Raw genomic sequence first — 18,446 nt, 5'->3', positions numbered from 1 at the left:
TTAACCTTCCCCCACAGTCCTTGTGTTCCTTATTCCCATCATAATGGTCAATTGTGACACCAGTTAGTCTACAAAAGCTGGCTTTCAATGGCCACTTCATTCTAAGTGACCATAGGCAGTAATGAAATTACTACCTGCCACAGACTACCTGTATCCCACTTTCAAGTGGAAACAAAACCGTCCAGGTCAGATACCAAACAAAAACCAAACCAAATATCCAATCCTAGACTACCCAGGACAGCAAAAGAAAAGACAACTCCAGAAACAGACCCACACATGCTTATATGGTCAGCAGATTTAGACCATGACACTAAAACAATTCAGTGAGAAACAGAAGGTCTTTCCAACTCACTTGGCTGTGTATACGGAAGAAATGAGTCTCAATCCATATCACACCACACACGGAAGTTATCTAAAGATGGATCGCAGACTTAAATGTGATAGCTAAAATGATAAAGCTGGTAGAAGAAACCAGTGAAACATCTTCTCAATATTGAAGTAGGCAAAAATTTCTTAGGCAAGCTTCAGCACATACTCACAAGAAAAGAAATAATTGATTAAATGGATTTAATAAAAATTAAAATCTTTTGCTCATTACATGGCCCCATTAAGAAAATAAATAGACAAGACACAGACTGGTTGAAAATATTTACCATACATATATCCGGCAAAGGACTCACGCACTTGATATATAAGGAACACCCCCAAATGCATAATAAAAAGACAAATCATCTGAATTAAAAATGGGGAAAAGACTTTAACAGGTGTTTCACAAAGGGAAGTATTGGAAAGGCTGGTAAACACATGAACATGTGTTCAACATCATTAGGAGAGACAGGAGAATGAAACCATACCATTTCACACCCATAAAATGGAGAAGTTAAAAAGACCAACAATGCCAAATGTTTACAAAGACGGGAAGCAACTAGAACACTCTCATCTATTACTAGGGGAGGGGGTAGTGTCAAATGTTATAACCAGTTTGGAAATCTGTCTGGCAGTTCCCTTTAAGTTAAATATACAACTATTCTATGACTCAGCAATTTCTCTTCTAGCTATTTACCCAAGGGAAATAAAAACAAATACCGTATTCACAAAACAACTTGTACAGAACCTTCACAGTTGTGTTATTTATTTATAATGACCCCGAACTTGAAGCAGTACAGATGTCCATCAATAGGAGAACGGATAAATTAATTGTGATCCATCCTTACCATGTAGTACCAGCTACCGATACATGCAACAACAGGGACGTGCCCCTGAAATATTATGTCAAGGTAACGAAAATGGGCACAAAATGTATATGCTATGTTATTTCAATAGTAATAATAACAAACTCCAGAACAGGCAAAATGCATACAGAGTGGAAGGAACCAGAACGGTGGTTGGCTTAAGTAGAAGGGGCGGATGGTGGGTACAGGTTGGGATTGGTGGGAAAGGGTCTTGGGAGATCTTTCTAGAGTGATGGAAACGGTCTATAGCTTGAAAGGGCTGTGGGACAAGCATTTTCTGAAACTCACCAAATTATATACTTAAGCTTAGGGCATTTTTCTTTGTGTAAATTAGACCTCAATTTAAAAAGAAAATTGCTTTGAGCTCTCATTTCTTCCTTATAATATTGGCAAAAATCTGAAAGCTCAGCAACATACCCTGCGATGCAGGCAGAGCAGCTTCCAGGCTCTGAACTTCTGAATGTGAAGCCCAGGGAGCTACCACTTCCTCTTCTTTCACTGAGAAGAGGAGATGCTTTCTAAACCTATGTTTCTTGGGGACACCACCCCATCTGTTTGTAGCCATATTTCCCTGCTCTCCGACTGCCAACATTTTTGTGGTAACTCTGCAGCTTTGGCAAAAATGAACTCTATGCTGATTCTTCTTGCGTTCACCTACCAAAACACTTCGCCCCTCCACTTTCTAGATTCAGTTGGTCGAACAGTGGTCCTGTTCTGACAAAGCCAAAGGAGGTCAGGCTAGAGGGGCTGACTTTTCATCCTCTCTTTTCTTTTCAAAATGCATATGCACAAAAGGTAATGATTTTCCTTCCCCCCCCCCTTTTTTTTTGTTCACAGATCAAGGAATTCCATTTAAGGCAAACTCATAAAACACACTCATATATTTTAAAAATACTCTACGTTTTTTGGTCTTTCTCTTCAAAAATATGCTGAATTGCCTTAGAAAAAAATGCCACTCATTACGTCTTGCCTGGTTAGAAAAAGTATGCTGATGGATGACTGAGAGAAGGATGGACAATCCACACACCCCTCCACATGGTCCGAAATGTACCCTCGGCCTCCACCAAACTAGCTTACCACAGTTTCCTGGAATAGCCTCCTAAGGTCTGTGCTGCTCTTCCTTTGATTCTGAGCTACCCCATGTGCTTTTCTGCTTCAGGTTGAGTTTCTGATGCTTGCAAGCAAAGGTGCCTTGACTACCTGTTGGCGTTGTGTTTCTTTCCCACCCCCTTTCTGGGACATTGCTACTTCCGGAACTTCCTGATCCTGAATCGTAGCATGGCTGCTCATCACCTTTGAGAGCCACAAAGTGAAGCAGCCTTTACTGCGACTCAGGACTGGGTGGTAGCTGTGGAAGCCAAGGAGGGTGAAGGACAGGGATCTTTCTGGACACCAAGTCTGTAGGTCTCAGGACTGAGCTACAAATGAAGGGAGGGAGTGGAGCTGAAAATGTTTACCCCTTTGGAAAATAAAAGTAGCTGAGGAAAGATGCCTGTTTGTGAGAGAGGAAAGAGTGGGCTTTCTGTGTTGGAGGTGCCTGGATGCTCCTCCCCAGGGAAAGATACTCTGTCCAAATAGTTCCAGCACAGCCGATCATCTGAGAACCACTCCTCACAACGTCCACCCACCCTCGACCTTATTGCACAAACTGAGGAGGATACTCAGCTTTTGAGACAGCACAGTGTTTAATCACCAGGATAAGAGAAGGATCACAAAATAGAGAAACAAGGTGGCCCAGGATGAAAGAAGCAAACTGTACCCGGAGTCCCGCTCATGCATATAAGGCTTCCCTGCCAGCTTTGTCTCCGTATTAATCCATAACAGATAACTTGACACCTTTGTGTACACTCCAGGCTTGTCCTTCAGGCCACAGCCCACTCCCCAGCTGACAATGCCCAGCTGGTACCATATGCTTTTCTTCTTTTTCTGGCAAACCAGAGGCCCTCCACTGTCACTCTAGGAGAGAAAAGTTGTTTGGAGTGGAATGGACAGTAGCAGGTTACTCCTACAGCCTATTGAGGAGCAGGCACTTGACATAAGACAAAAAGCATGTATGGTGTCTTTTGATGAGCAGACTTTCTAACTTTGGTTGGGCTCTCCAATTATATGACTGTGCTCTGTGACTATTGGAAAAGTTAAAAGCAATGTGATGAAAGACAATTTGGTCAAAAATGAATCTCCATCATCACTTTCTAGTCTCATGCATTAGTTTTGATGTACCAGAGAGTGGTTTCCTAATCCATTTTTCCTCTAAGAACTTTTGTTGTTTTCCAGAATTCTTCAAATTTTTCCCCAGCCTTTTCACCTCAAGTCCATTTTCAGGCACCCCATTCTTTCTGTTTCTGTATTGTTCACGATAGCAAAAAGTAAAAAACAAAACCAGAAATTCACTATGCTTCATAAGAAGCCACTGGTTTCACACAGTAGGCACACAAACTTAAATACACCGATGTGAAAATACAAAGGTGTCAAAGTGTTATATTGTGGCTTAAAGCATTACATTTTAAACAACTCACAAATTTTAAAACATCATGAAAAAGACTGCCAAATTGCCCCAAGTAAGTGGAGCAGACATAATTAATGTGACACCTGAAGAATATGGTGACTTTCATCCCCCAAACTTTTCGGACCTTTAAAAAAATTCTATAAAAGAGTAATTTATAATAATAAAAAAACTGGAAAAGTCAGATATAGAAAAAGAACATGAAGGGCAACTGTACAGACAAGTAAATATAAAAATAAACACACACGCGATTGCTCATGACAGAATACTTCAGGAAGAATACATGTTGTGTAGCGGTGTTTTCCCTTTGGGGAGTAAACCAGGGAACAAGTGTAAGAGACTGGCTTCCTCTTTACTGGACATCCATCTATACCACCTGGACTTTCTTTACCATGTATTCAAAGAAATAAATGAAAGCAATGACCCTTCTAAGTGTACCCATGCAGAGGCAACTCCTGTTAACATCCTCAAATGTAACTTTCCACATCCTTGTATGCAAATGTGCATAGATCGTTACTATGTTAGAGAAATATTGTTTCACAGTTTACACAGCTTTATTTTTGAAAATGTTAAGTGACACACAAAAAATTGGAAAAAAGCACTACCCAATGATGTGCTATAAATACAAATACAAAACAAAATCAAAAAACAGGATATGGGTTTATTTGATTTTTTTTAAGCCAGATTGTAATTATGAACAAATTGCCGTGTCCATCAGCGTGCCCAGTTTTTTATCCAATGGCTTGGAGTCATTGGAAAGGCACATGACCTCTCTTTACAATGAAGAATTCTTTTTTTTTTTTTTTTGAATAATTTGAAAAGAATCGGTATTAGTTTTTCTTTAAAATTTGGTAGAATTTATCATTGAAATCATCTGGTCCTGGGCTTTTCTCTGATTAAAAACTTTTAATTAATTAATTAATTTTTCTTGAAGCATAATTGATTATATATATTTTGGGGGTACAGTGTTGACTGTCAGTATTTGTGTACAATATGTGATGATGAAATCATTATTATTAGCATATTCATTATTACAAATCATAATTATTCTTTGTGTCTCTTACCCAGTTTCTTCCTACCCCCCTCTCTCCACCTTTCTCACTTCTAGTAATCATAGATTTGTTCTCTCCTTTTGAAAGTTCAATGTATTATTGTGTTGTTTCTATTTTCTTCCCTCCCTTCCTTTCTTCCTCCTTCCCTTCCCTTTCCTTCCCTTCTCTTTCCTTCCCTTCCCAGTCTAACTGGGGTGAAATGATATCTCAATGTGGTTTTGATTTGCATTTCCCTGATGACTAGTGAAGTTGAGCATTTTTCCATGTACCTGTTCGCCATTTGTATATCTTCCTTTGAAAAAAGTCTATTCAGCTCTTTTCCCCATTTTTTAAATTGGATTATTTGTTTTTTACCATAAAGTTGTTTGAGTTCCTTGTATATTCTCGTTATTAACCCCTTTTCAGATGTGTAGTTTGTGAATATTTTCTTCCATTCTGTAGGTTGTCTTTCTGCTCTGTTGATTGTTTCCTTTGCTGTGCAGAAGCTTTTTAGTTTGATATAATCCCATGTGTTTATTTTTTCTTTTGTTGCTTATGCTTTGGGGATCATATTCATAAAGTCTTTGCCCAGTCCTACTTCCTGGAGTGTTTTCCCTGCGTTTTCTTCTATGAGTTTTATAGTTTCAGGTTTTACATTTAAGTCCTTATCCATTTTGAGTTGATTTTGGCAAAAGGTGAGAGGAACAGGTCTGGTTTCATTCTTCTACATATGAATGTCCAGTTTTCCCAGAGCCATTTATAGAAGAGACAGTCTTTTCCCCAGTGTGTGTTCTTGTTGTCTTTGTCAAAGATCAGTTGGCTGTAAGTGTGTGAGTTGATTTCTGGGTTCTCTATTCTGTTCCATGTGTCTGAGTGCCTGTTTTTATGCCAGTACCATGCTGTTTTGGTTACTATAGCTTTGTAGTATAATTTGAAGTCAGGTAGTGTTATACCTCTGGCTTTATTTTTTTTGCTCAGGATTGCTTTGGCTATTCAGGATCTTTTGTTGTTTAACATGAATTTTAGGATTTTTTTTTCTATATCTGTGAAGAATTTCATTGGTATTTTGATGGGGATTGCATTGAATCTGTAGATCACTTTGGGTAGTGTGGACATTTTCACAATGTTAATTCTTCCAATCCAAGAGTGTGGAATGTCTTTCCACCATTTTGTGTCTTCTTTAATTTCTTTTGGTGCTGTTTTGTAGGTCTTTTTGTAGAGATTTTTCACCTCCTTGGGTAAATTGATCCCTGTGGGGGTGAATTTTTTTTCGGGGGTAACTATTGTAAATTGACTTGGGGTCTTGATTTATTTTTCTGCTAGTTCGTTACTGAAGTATAAAAATGCTACTGATTTTGAATGTTGATTTTGTATCCTGCACTTTTGCTGAAATTGTTTATTAGCTCTAAGAGTTTTTTGGTAGAGTCTTTAGGTTTTTCTATATATAGAATCATGTCATCAGCAAACAGGGACAGTTCAACTTTATCTTTTCCAATCTGGATGCCCTTTATTTATTTCTCTTGACTGATTGGTCTGGCTAGTACTTCCAATACTGTGTTATATAAGTGTGGTGAGAGTGGGCATCCTTGTCTTGTTCCCACTCTTAAGGGGAAAGCTTTCAGTTTTTTTTTCATTCAGGATGATATTGGTGATTGCTTTGTCATAAATGGCTTCTATTGCATTGAGATACTTTATTTTTATGCCTAATTTGCTGAGAGCCTTTATCATGAAGGAATGTTGAATTTTGATGAATGATTTTTCTGCATCTATTGAGATGATCATATGATTTTTGTCCTTGATTTTGTTAATGTGATGCATCACATTTATTGACATGCATATGTTGAACCATCTTTGCATCCCTGGGATGATTCTAACTTGATCATGGTGTGTAATATTTTTGACATGTTGCTGAATTCTGATTACTAATATTTTGTTGAGGATTTTTATGTCTGTGTTCATCAGAGATATTAATCTGTAGTGGGGTTTTTTTGTCTAGTTTTGGTATCAAGGTGATGTTGGCCTCATAGAATGAATTTGGGAAAGTGGCCTCTGTTTCAATTTTGTGGAATAGTTTGAAGAGAATTGGTAGAATTCAACAGTAAAGTCATATCGTCCTGGGCTTTTCTTTGTTGGGAGACTGCTGATTACTACTTCAATTTTGTTGCTTGTTATTGGTGTGTTCAGTTTTTCTATTTCTTTTTGGTTCAGTCTTGGTAGTTTGTCTGTGCCCAGAAATTTATCCATTTCTTCCAAGTTTTCATATTTGTTGGCATATGGTTGTTTATGAAGGTCTCTAATGATTCTTTGTATTTCTGTATCAATTGTAAAGTCTCCTTTTTCATTTTTGATTTCTGTTATTTAGGTCTTCTCCATTTTTTTTGTTTGTTTGTTAACCTAGCTAATGGTTTGTCTATTTTGTTTTTCTTTTCAAAAAACCAACTTTTTGTTTTATTGATCTTTTGTATTATTTTTGGGGTCTTCTCTCTATTTTTGCTCTGATCTTAATTATTTCTTTCCATCTACTACTTTAAGAATTGGATTGTTCTTGTCTTTCTAGTTCTTTGAGGTATAGCATTAGGTCATTTATTTGAAGTCTTTCTATTCTTTTGATGTAAGCATTTATTGCAATAAACTTCCCTCTCAGTACTGCTTTTGCAGTATCCCACAGGTTTTGATACGGTGTGTCTTTATTTTCATCAGTTTCAAGAAATTTTTTGATTTCCTGTTTAATTTCTTCTTGGACCCATAAGTTGTTCAGGAGACTACTGTTTAATTTCCATTGTTCATATAGTTTCCTAATTTTTGCTTGTTATTGATTTCCAGTTTAAATCCATTGTGGTCTGAAAAGAAACGAGAAATGATTTCAATTTTTAAAAATTTTCTTAGTCTCAATTTAAGACCTAACATGTGGTCTATCCTGAAGAATGTTCCATGTGGTGATGAGAAGAGTGTATATTCTGTAGTTGTTGGATGGAATGTTCTGTAGATATCTGCCAGGTCCAATTGATCTAAGGTGTAGTTTAAATCCTGTTTTTCTTTGTTGATTTGTTGCCTAGATGATCAGTCCAATTCTGAGATAGAGGTGTTTAGGTCCCTCGCTATTATTGTATTGGGTCTATCTCTTTCTTTAGATCTAATTATGTTTGTTTTACATATCTGGGTGCTCCAGTGTTAAGTACATACCTATTTATGATTGTTATGTCTTCTGGCTGGGTAGATCCTTTTATCATTATGTAATGGCCTTCTTTATCTCTTTTTTGTAGTTTTTTTTTAAAGTCTGTTGTATTTGATGTAAGAATACCTACTACTGCTTATTTTTGCTTTCCACTTGCATGGTATATCTTTTTTCATCCTTTCACTTTTAGTCTGTGTGTCTTTACAGGTGAGGTGAGTCTCTTGAAGATAGCATATCTTCAAGGGTCTTCTTCAGGGTCCAGCTTTTTAATCCAATCAGTTTGTGTCTTTTCAATAGGGAATTTAATCCATTTATGTTTAGGGTTGTTATGGACAGGTATTATCTTACTCCTGGCATTTTATTGCTTTTTGTTTAGGTGTTTTTAATATCTTTTGTTCCTTTCTTCCACTTTTATTGTTTGTCTTTGATGTTTGTTGTTTTTTTGAGGTGGTAAGATTTAGTTTCTTTCTCATTTTTGTGTGGATTTTTGTTCTACCAGTGAGTTTTGTTCTTTCTTGTGTATTCATGATAGTGATTATCACTTTTTAGATTCTAAATACAGGACTCCCTAGAGAACTTCTTGCAGGGCTGGTTGTGTGGTGGTGAAATCCCACAGTTTTTGTTTGGGAGATACACTATTTCTCCCTCATTTCTGAAGGATAGCTTTGTTGAGAATAGTATTCTTGGCTGGCAATTTTTTTCTTTTACCATCTTGCCTGTAGAGTTTCAGTTGAGAAGTCTACCGTTAGTTTGATGGAGACTCCCCTATAGGTGAATTGATGCTTTTCTCTTGCTGCTTTTCTCTGCTTCATTTTTGAGCTTTGCCAATTTGACTGTAATGTGTCTCAGAGAGAATGTTTTTGGATTGAATCTGTTTGGGGACCTTCAAGCTTCCTGTATCTGAAGGGCCATGTCTCTCCCTATACCTAGGAAATTTTCTGTTATTATTTCATAGGATAGGTTTTCAATGACTTTTCCTTTCTCCTCTCTTTCTGGAATACCCATGATTTAGATGTTGTGTACTTAAGGTTGTGTGCTAGCTCTCTTAAATTTTCCTCATTTTTTAAAATTCTTTTTTCCTTTTTTTGGTTCACCTGGGTTATATCAAAAAGACCATCTTCAAGATCTGAATTTCTTCTGCTTGCTCTAACCTATTGCTTAAGCTCTCAGTTGTGTTTGTCTGTTTGTTTGTTTTTTTAATGTCTTTGAATGTATCCTTCTGTTCCAGGAGTTCTGCTACATTCTCTTTTAAGGTATTAATCTCTTTGTAAATTTCCTCTTTCTTATCCTGGATATTTTTTCTCATGTCATTGTGTTCTCTAATCGAGTCTTCTCTTATCTCTGAGTTTTCTTAAGATTCTTGCTCAGAATTCCTTTTCAGTTATTTCAAGAGTTTCTTGCTCTATGGGGTATGGTACTTGAGAATTACTGTATTCCTTTGGTGGTGTCATATTTTCTTATTTATTCATATTACTAGTATCTACATTGATGTCTGGTAGAGCAGTTGTTTCTTCTGTTACTATGTAGTGGGCTTTGAGGAGAAAGACTTCCTCCTCTATTTGCAGGCTCTGCAGGTGACTCTCCTTATGTCAATGCAGCCAAGTGTGTGGCAGGTTGCCTGCACTGTGGTCCTGGCTGCTACTGTGGTGGTGAGCCATCCTTGTGGTGGTGGCTGTAGTGGACCACTTACATGGAAGTAGTGTTTGTGGTTTGATCTTGACTTCTGTTCAGGTGGTAGGAGGGTTGCTCAGGGCTTCTGCCTGGATCCCTGGTTGTGAGAGGCTCTCTTGCCTTCTGATCTACAATGAAGAATTCACTTCTCTGAAGATGAGGGATCCACATGAAAGATGTCGGATCCACGTGAAAGATGTCAGGCAGGACAGCTATATAGTCAGGATCTTACATTTCTGGAGCCAAACAGACCTTGGTTCAAACCCCAGTGTGAACATTTAGCTGGGTAATAACAATGCTACCTTTCCTGCAGGAAGCTGAGTGAATGGAAGGAAACCACTGAATCCAGGTCCTGATATATGGCAAGCAGTTCCTTGGTGGTAGCTCCCATTATTTTTGTGTTTGTTGGATCAGTCAGATCTGGGCATGGTTAGTCTAGGTTTTTACTGGAACCCAAAAGATGGCTCTAACCCTAGAATTCAGCATGCCTTTGTTGGAACTCTGGGTCTGTAATTTGCCTTGATTATGTGTTCTCACCAAGGCTTTCAGCTTCTCTGATTCTTAGTTTCCCCATCTAAAATAGTTCTGTTTCTTAGAGCTGATTCACAATGCTTTTTTGCATTTGTGGAAGCAGTGTGTGTGCTATAGAGGATTGAACAGGTGTAAAAGATGGTTAAGAAGGAAACGATGCACATGAACATGACCTGGACTGTTACCTACTCAGTTCTTTATGTGCATTGACTCTCTAACTTTTATGACAGCCCTAAAAGGTAGGAACTCTTAGTATTCCCATCTGACAGATGAGGAAACCTGAAAAGACACAGGCACAGGGGGATGTCGCTTGCCCAGGTCACATAGATAGTAAGTAGAGGAGCCAGGAGGGAAGCCAGGTCATCTGATTTAAGGGACAGCACCTCTAACCACTACTCCTCACTGCTTCCCTTTGGTTACAGAGCATCTGTCTATTCTTACAAGACCTTATCGAGCATGTGTGCTGGGTTGAATAACATCCTCCCAAAATGCACATCCACCCAGAACCTCAGAATGAGAGCTAATTTGGAAATAGGGATTTGTAGATATAATTAGTTAAATTAAGATGAGATCATCTTGGGCTAGAGTGGGCCCTAACCCAATGAATAGTGTCCTTAAAAGGACAGAAAACAGAGGAGACACAAATGTAGGGGAGAAGATCTGTGAAGATTGAAGCAGAGTGGAGTGCTATGTCTACAAGCCAAGGCACACCTAGGGCTTCCAGCAACCACCAGGAGCTAGACAAGGCAAAGAGGGATCCTCCCCTAGAGCATTTAGAGTAGGAATGGCCCTGCAGACTCCAGAACTATACGAGAATCATTTCTGTTGTTTTAAGCCACCCAGGTTGTGGTATTTTGTTACAGAAGCCCTAACACACTAACACACTAAAACAGCATCATATCTAGGGGAGTAGAAGGGAATCAGTTACCCAGGAAACATTGGCCAGCTCCTTTACGAGCATGGGACAAGCTTCAATACCTGGCAGGCATCCTTTCCACCTTCAGGAGTCCCAGCACATATCATGTTCTTGGTAATTAGAGATATAGCATGGAGACACTTGTCCCAGTTTATAAGCTTGAGGTCAACTTTCATCAGCTTTGCAGAAACAGCTTGCTTATGAAATGGATCTAAGAAGAAGCAGATAGAGAGCAGGTCCTAAGCCCAAAGTGTTTACTTTTGGTTGGGGGCAAGCATCCACATTATACCTTTTCACTTCAATGTCAAGGGAACTTCCCTATGGCCCAGAGAACAACCCAAATTTGGACTGAGTAGGACGGGTGTGGGAGGGGTGTCTAGGTGGGTGACTCTGCAGCCTACTCTCTCTGAATGAAGAGCTCCCCAGAACGGGGTTCCTGCTCAGTCTCAGCCAGAGTGCATCATCTCTCCACCTTGCAGCATGCACCAGGCTCCTGTTAGGATTCTGAAAAGGTGTTTTGTCCAAATTCGTAAGAATGTAAGGAGAACCCATGATGCCAAGTTATGTTCTAGGGCCCAAGGCAGATAAAGACAGGCTTGAATCATGTCAGGGCCCTCCATGTTCACTGCCTATGGAGGAGGTGAACCCAACACCTGGGATGTTCACTCCCCAAAGTTGGGAATGTTTCCCTATTTGTGTATTGCTAAATCCCCAGTGCCTAAGACATTGCCTGGAACATAGAAGAGGCTCCATGAGCTCTAGGTTAAGAAGGTGGCCTTTTTTTTTAAGCTCACGAAAAGCCTTGAAGGACAATTGTTAACGAGCTCTGAGCTGTGGGATCACACTGGAATAAACATAAACCATTTGAGTGCCTACTTGGAAGAGCAGTGCTGGAATCTGTTTTTTCTGCTCTGTTGATTATGGGGCAAGATGCGCTTCCCCAAAACGGGATCATTTTGTGGGTTGGCTGGGAAGGGGCAGGTTGGTTCTATAAGAAAACATGTGCAGTTTACTCCCTTTCCTTGACCTGCATCTATGGTTTTCAGATATTTTAACCCCAGAGGACTTTGCCACAGGAGAGCTGATATGACATCTTCACGTGGAACAGAGGTACTCTGGACAACGTTGGCTTGGACTTCCTGCAGCCCTGTCCATGGAGGCCACCCCTTTGCCCATTAGACATGTCCCTCAAAATTCCTCTGAGTCACCCCTTAGGCTCTGAAAACTTTTGCCTGGATTATCCCTGAGACTCTGCTTAGGGTTTGTGTGTCACAATATGAGCATACAGCTTGCTGCAGAAGGCCCAGAAGGCCCAGCGGATTGAGGAGGAGGCTTCTCTTGGACCTTCAGTGAGAACCTGAAGTCCCTGGATCTCTCAGGCAGATTTCCCAGGGATGGCGGAGCCTCCAGAGTGTGTTTCCCATTGCAAACACCAGCCAGGGCCTCCATCCCCCCACGGGTCAGCCTACAGTCACTCACCGGTAGTGCCATACCCGGTCACCCAGCAGTTTCTCCACCTCCTCATGTCAGTGACCTCTGAAAGACAGATGGGTGCGGTGCTGACACTCAAGTTCAATGGCGATTGGAGCAAGAGCAAAGCAACATCGTTATCCATTATCCAGGGGTCAAAATAAGGGTGAGTGATTAGCTTGGCCACTTTCACCCTTGTCGAGTTCTGATTATTAAAGTCGTCTATGCCATATGCGATCGTCAAGAATCTTATTTTCAACCAGAAGAAAGAGAAAAAGGTCAGTGGTGGAAGGGTCAAAGGTAAGCCCTAAGAGAAAATAATTCTGCCAGTCTGAGGCTGTGACCCTCAGAAGTGTAGGCTGGGGTCGTGGGGACATCCAGGGCTGTTTACTGGCTATGGAGCCAAGAAAAGAGCCCCAACTGTGCAGCAGGAGACAGAGCTGAGTTCCAGTCCTTCCCCATTGTTCACCAGCTCTTGGCCTGATGGCCCCTTGTACCTGATGGCAACTTGTACCTTTTATCCACAAGTGTCTGGGAAGCTGTGCTACACACAAGTAACTGAGGGGCTTGACATTGATTCGCAAGAAGAGCTGGACTGCCCCAACAACATGCACTTGGGACGGTTCTCAAAAATACCAGGTTGTGAACTTGGGCATAAATCAGGAGCCTCCGATACGCTGTCAGGCCTGGAGCCTGCCCTAGGGTCCTAATACCTTCGAGAACTCTGACTCCATGGTCACTCACAGCCCACTGTCTCTCCAAGTGAAAGCACATACTCAGGGAAGTACTTTCTAGAGGTTTGGACCAGGACCCCATATACTGAGCAAGATGCCAAGAATTCCAAGGGACATTTGTCTAAGTTGTAAGACATTGCAACTTAGAGCACATGCAGCAATGTCAAACACATTCTAGGAGAGCAGCTCCCTTCCCACCTGCAAAATGTAGCTACACAGGCCTGTATTTAGCCATGTGGTATTTTGCTCTGTGGCTGACAAACCGAGGTGAGAGTCCAGGAAAATAATAAGCCCATGGGGCAAATATTCTACCGTACCGTTTTTTAAAAATTTCTGTTTGCAATGCTTACTTATTTTTTCTTTCGAAGCAATGGGATGCCGTTAGAATCCACCACTCGCTGAGAACAGATCCTCCACAAAGATGTTGTCCATTGTGAAGAACGCTCACTTGCCATGGAAAGTCTGTGATGTCTGCATGCTCCCCGCCTAAGATACCAGAAGAGTTCAGCGTCTCAGATCTGCTGCTGACTCTCCGGCCACATGTTACTGAAGGAAGAAAAGAGGAGGAGGGAGGAAAGAGCCAGGGACGAACAGTCAAGGCTGTGTGGCCTGGAGGAAACTTCACGTACGGGTTGTCCTTCCCTCCCACACACAGACAGCAGTGGCAGAGCCAGGTTAATGCTGGCTGGGGACCCACCAGACACGCCATCCACCGTGGGCCTGCCAAGGGCACCATAAAGGTTGAAAATGTGCTTATGCGGAGCGGTGGCCGCGACTTCGCCAGAGCCTGCCTTCTTAAAGGGTCCTCCCCAGGAGGCCTGTGAGGAGAGGGACGCCAGCCACAAGCCCTGGGGCCAGATCTGCAACTGCCCACAAGGAAGGAAGCCACAGGGGACATCCACTTGTCTGAAGCCGTGCCCCGCCATGCTCTGAGCAGCAGGGCCGTGGTGTGGCGTGCTGGCATGCACTGGAAATCCTCTCCTCAGCTCTGGACACATATTCTCAGGGGCCCTTCCAAGCGGATGTCCCACAGACAGCAGGCGTTCCACAGGCCAAGGAAGGCGACGAGTCCCCCGCCCCTCCCGGTTCTTCTCCTGCCTTCCCTGTTGTCATTGCTGGCACCAGCTTTCACCCGGTTTTAACTCTACGGACCATCCTGATGGCACCTTCAGAGGAATCAAACCATTGGCATTTCCGGCGTGACAGGACGGTTCACACGTCTTCTGATGCCTTTCCAATACCATTCGAATCATGAGAAAAATAGAGTAAAATGTACAAGGTTGAGTGCTTCCTATTTGCCAGGTACTGTTCTGTCTTGTTTAACTTGATCTAATTCTCTCGTAAACCCCATGAGGTAAGTGAAAGGAACGTTGCCCCATTTTAAAGGAGAGATGACGGAGGCAAGTTTAAGGTCAGGCACCGCGCCAAGACCTGACAGTTAGTATATGACTGGGTATGACTGGAGCACAGGCATCTCCTCCAGAGTCTGTTGACAATGACATTCAGAAATTCTTCACCATAAAGCACAATAGGAGAAGGTATTTCTGGTTAAACCATCTTCATCCACACATCACCACTACCCACATGTTCTGTCACCACACAGGCCCATGGCCACATTCCCCCTGCCACACAACCACACTCCTTCCACCACAGACCCCACACCCCACACCACACACCACACACCGTATACCCCAAACTACACACCACACACCCCACACCACACTCCTACCACAAACCCCACACCACACTCCTCCCACCACACACCACAAACCACACACCACACCCCACACCACACACCTGACACCACACTCCTCCCATCACACACCACACTCCTCCCACCATACACCCCACACCATGCATCCCACACACATTGCACACAATACGCCACACTCCTCCCACCACACACCCCAGACCACACCCCACACCACACTCTTCCCACCACACACCACACTCTTCCCACCACACACCACACAACACACTCCTCCCACCACACACCACACAATGCATACCCCAAACTACACACCACACACCGCATACCACACTCCTCCCACTACACAACACAGACCACACTCCTCCCAGCACACACCCCATACCACACTCCTTCCATCACACACCCCACACCATACAGCCCACACACATCACACACCATATACCACAGACCACTGACCCCGCATCCCACGCCACACATCCCACACCACACATCCCTATACCACCACACGACCTCACACCACACAACCCCATACCACACATCATACATTTCATATGACCACACAGCCTGCACTACACAACCCCATATTACACAATCCCACCTCACCCCCATACCACACAACCCTACACCACACAAGCCCATATTACACAATCCCACCACACCCCCTACCATACAACCCCACACCACACATTCCACACCATACAACCCCACCAACACACATACCCACACCAAACAACTTCACATCATGAAACCTCACAGCACACAACCCTACCACCATATAACCTTCAGAGTCATTCTCTCGTCTTGATAAATAGAACCTAATTCCCTTCTATCTATATTAATCTCTTTAGCAAATAGTCGCTTGGCCACACCCTTAATATTCTTTCCCAAACATATTTTTTTATTCTTTTTTACAAAGCCAGGATGAGTGTTTTCCAAATATTTCTGTTTTGCTTCCCTTTTAATTATACATTCAGTCTTTAAATCATTTCATTTTACTGTAAGCAGCCCCCAAAAAGCCACACAGCACCTTGACCACTTTGCTGCTTAGATATTTCTTCTTCCAGATATCCTAGTTCATCATTCTTATGTTCTGCCTTCCACAAAGTCCTGGGACATGGACACAGTTCTGCTAACTTCTTTGCAACTGTATAACAAGGATGGTCTTTACTCTAGTTTCTAATACCTTGTTCCTCATTTCTGTCTGAGACCTCATCAGAATGGCCTTTACTGTCCGTATCTCTACCAAAATTCTGATCATGACCACTTAAATAATCCCTAATAAGATTTAGGATCTCTCCACAGATCTTGTCTTCTTCTGAGTCTTACCAGATTTGCCCTTAAAGCTCCATTCACAGCTTTTTCTAGCCTGCTTCTCCAAATTCTTTTATCCCCTCCCCATTACCCAGTTACAAAGCCATTTGCACATTTTCAGATATTTGCTATAGCAGCCACCCCACTTCTCAGTACCAATTTTCTGTCTTAGTCTGTTTTATGCTGCTATAACAGAATACCACAGACTGGGTGATTTATAATGAACTGAAATTTATTTGGCTCATGGTTCTAAAGGTTGGGATGTTCAAGAACATGGTGCCAGCATCTGGTGAGGACCTTCTTGCTGAATCATGACATGGCAGAAGGCATCACATGGGCACAAGAGAGTGAGAGAGGGCAAGAAGGAGTCAAACTCACTGTATAAAACCCACTCCTGCAATAACAAACCAACTCCCAAGATAACATTAATCCATTCATGAAGTCAGAGCCCTGTGACCTGAACAACCCCTATTAGGGCGGCACCACCTTCCAACACTGTTGCACTGGGGATTAAGTTTCCAACACATGAACTTTGGGGAATACCTTCCAACCACAGCAGGCTGAAACCACATCTGACTAACTTTTTATTAGTATCCCCCAGCTAAGAGGCTGGTGCATGGCAGAAATCGAATACATACTGATTGAATGAATGGACGGACGGATGGATGGACGGGTGGATGGATGAGCATTAAAGATCTTAACATCAATGGTAAAAATTTCTTAACGAACCAGTGACCTGTATAGATGATCAGGGAAATAAGGAACCTCAGTTCAAAGATGCTATTTTCCCTTCTCACCAACAGAGGCATCTGCACTTTGAGTTTCTAAATCAGGAAACCTGGGGCAGGAGAAAGTAAGTGGCCCGTAAAGGTTTCATCTCTTTTGAAGATGTAGAGAGTAAATAAGTAGCTGGTGCCCAGGAACATCTGCTTTACCCCATTGCTGACATTAAAGGAGACATGTTTTGGCATTCCTGGAGGAAGACCACACATTGCCAGGAGCTTGCAGCCTAATCTCAGAAGGAAAACGTCTGATTCTTCAGGGCCAACAAGGAAACCTTGGAATTAACATACAGTAAAGAAATTTTAGTCTCTGGGAAAATTTTAAAATAACTAAAATGATGATTTGTGAATGTTTAAACATAACTACTGATAATTAGGGGTCAGGTCATATTCACAATTAAAAATTCTCATCATATTGGTCCCACTTTTCTTTCTGATACATAATGACAGTTATGTATCATTTATTGAGCAGCTGTATTGTGTGTGTATGTGAGAGAGACATTTAATAATCCCAACAAACCTCCAAGATGTATTTTATCACCCCATTTTGCAGATGAAGAAACAGTCTCTGAGAGATCATGTGATCGCCCAAGATCATTCAGCTTGTAAAAAGCAGGTGGGGATTTTGCAGTCTGGTGTGTCTATTTCTGAAGCCCAGCTGTTCTCTTCGTCCTGTTCATAGCTTCCACGGTGTGTCTATGTTTCAGCAAAGTAGCAAAGTACATGCTAAATTCTTTGATAATCTTATTTGACTGAAATGTTGGTATGTGGTTGGGATGATTGCTCGCTAAGCTGAACTTCAAACAGGTTGAGACATTATATACAAACTTTGATCATCAGCTCTGTGTCCACCTGGAAGAAAAGCTTTCATGGAGTGAGGCAGCGAGGGGTTTCACCTGGAGAGCCAAGTCTGACTGGTGGGCAGTAGCTATCTGCAGTCCCCTGTGCAGAGCAAGTCTGGAGGTACACCTGAGCTCAACAGAAAAGAGTTCCACCATCTATCAGTAATTTCTGCTGAGGGTCGGGAGGTGTTGAAATGGCAGTAGGATATCAAGCCACGCTAGCTCTCATAGATGCCTTTCAAACTTAAACGGGCAAAAAGTCATCTTAAGTCTTGAAAAACAAGAGTTTATGACAATGCGTGCCACAAAACTGAGCAAGAACTGAACATTATAGATTATGGAATCTAGACCAAAAATGACCTTGCCATGGGGCCGGCCCGGTGGCGCACTGCTACAGTGCGCCGCTTGGGAGCGTGGTGGCGCTCCCGCCGAGGGTTCGGATCCCACATGCGGACCGGCCGCTCACTGGCTGGGCGGGGTGTGGGTGCAACACTGAGGGTTGCGATCCCGTTGCCGGTCCCGGTCCGGTACGGGCGC

At 42.1% G+C, this 18,446-nt stretch overlaps 1 protein-coding gene across 1 annotated transcript in view; it reads right to left on the bottom strand.

The window, feature by feature from the left end:
* Nucleotides 1-2,921: 2,921 nt before the first annotated feature.
* Nucleotides 2,922-18,446, bottom strand: part of LOC103606911 (serine protease 52-like) — a 32,523-nt gene continuing 16,998 nt past the window's right edge. Inside the window, exons 3-5 of the mRNA XM_008591469.1 lie at nucleotides 12,539-12,777; nucleotides 11,122-11,270; nucleotides 2,922-3,188 (exon numbers count right to left, since the gene is read on the bottom strand). Of these exons, the coding sequence (XP_008589691.1) occupies nucleotides 2,922-3,188; nucleotides 11,122-11,270; nucleotides 12,539-12,777 (655 nt within the window). The remainder of the gene's footprint in view (nucleotides 3,189-11,121; nucleotides 11,271-12,538; nucleotides 12,778-18,446) is intronic.

The sequence above is a fragment of the Galeopterus variegatus genome, unplaced genomic scaffold, assembly GCF_000696425.1.
Source record: "Galeopterus variegatus unplaced genomic scaffold, G_variegatus-3.0.2 Scaffold6950, whole genome shotgun sequence".
In the NCBI taxonomy this organism is placed as follows: domain Eukaryota; kingdom Metazoa; phylum Chordata; class Mammalia; order Dermoptera; family Cynocephalidae; genus Galeopterus; species Galeopterus variegatus.
This window is presented reverse-complemented; position numbering and strand designations above follow the sequence as displayed.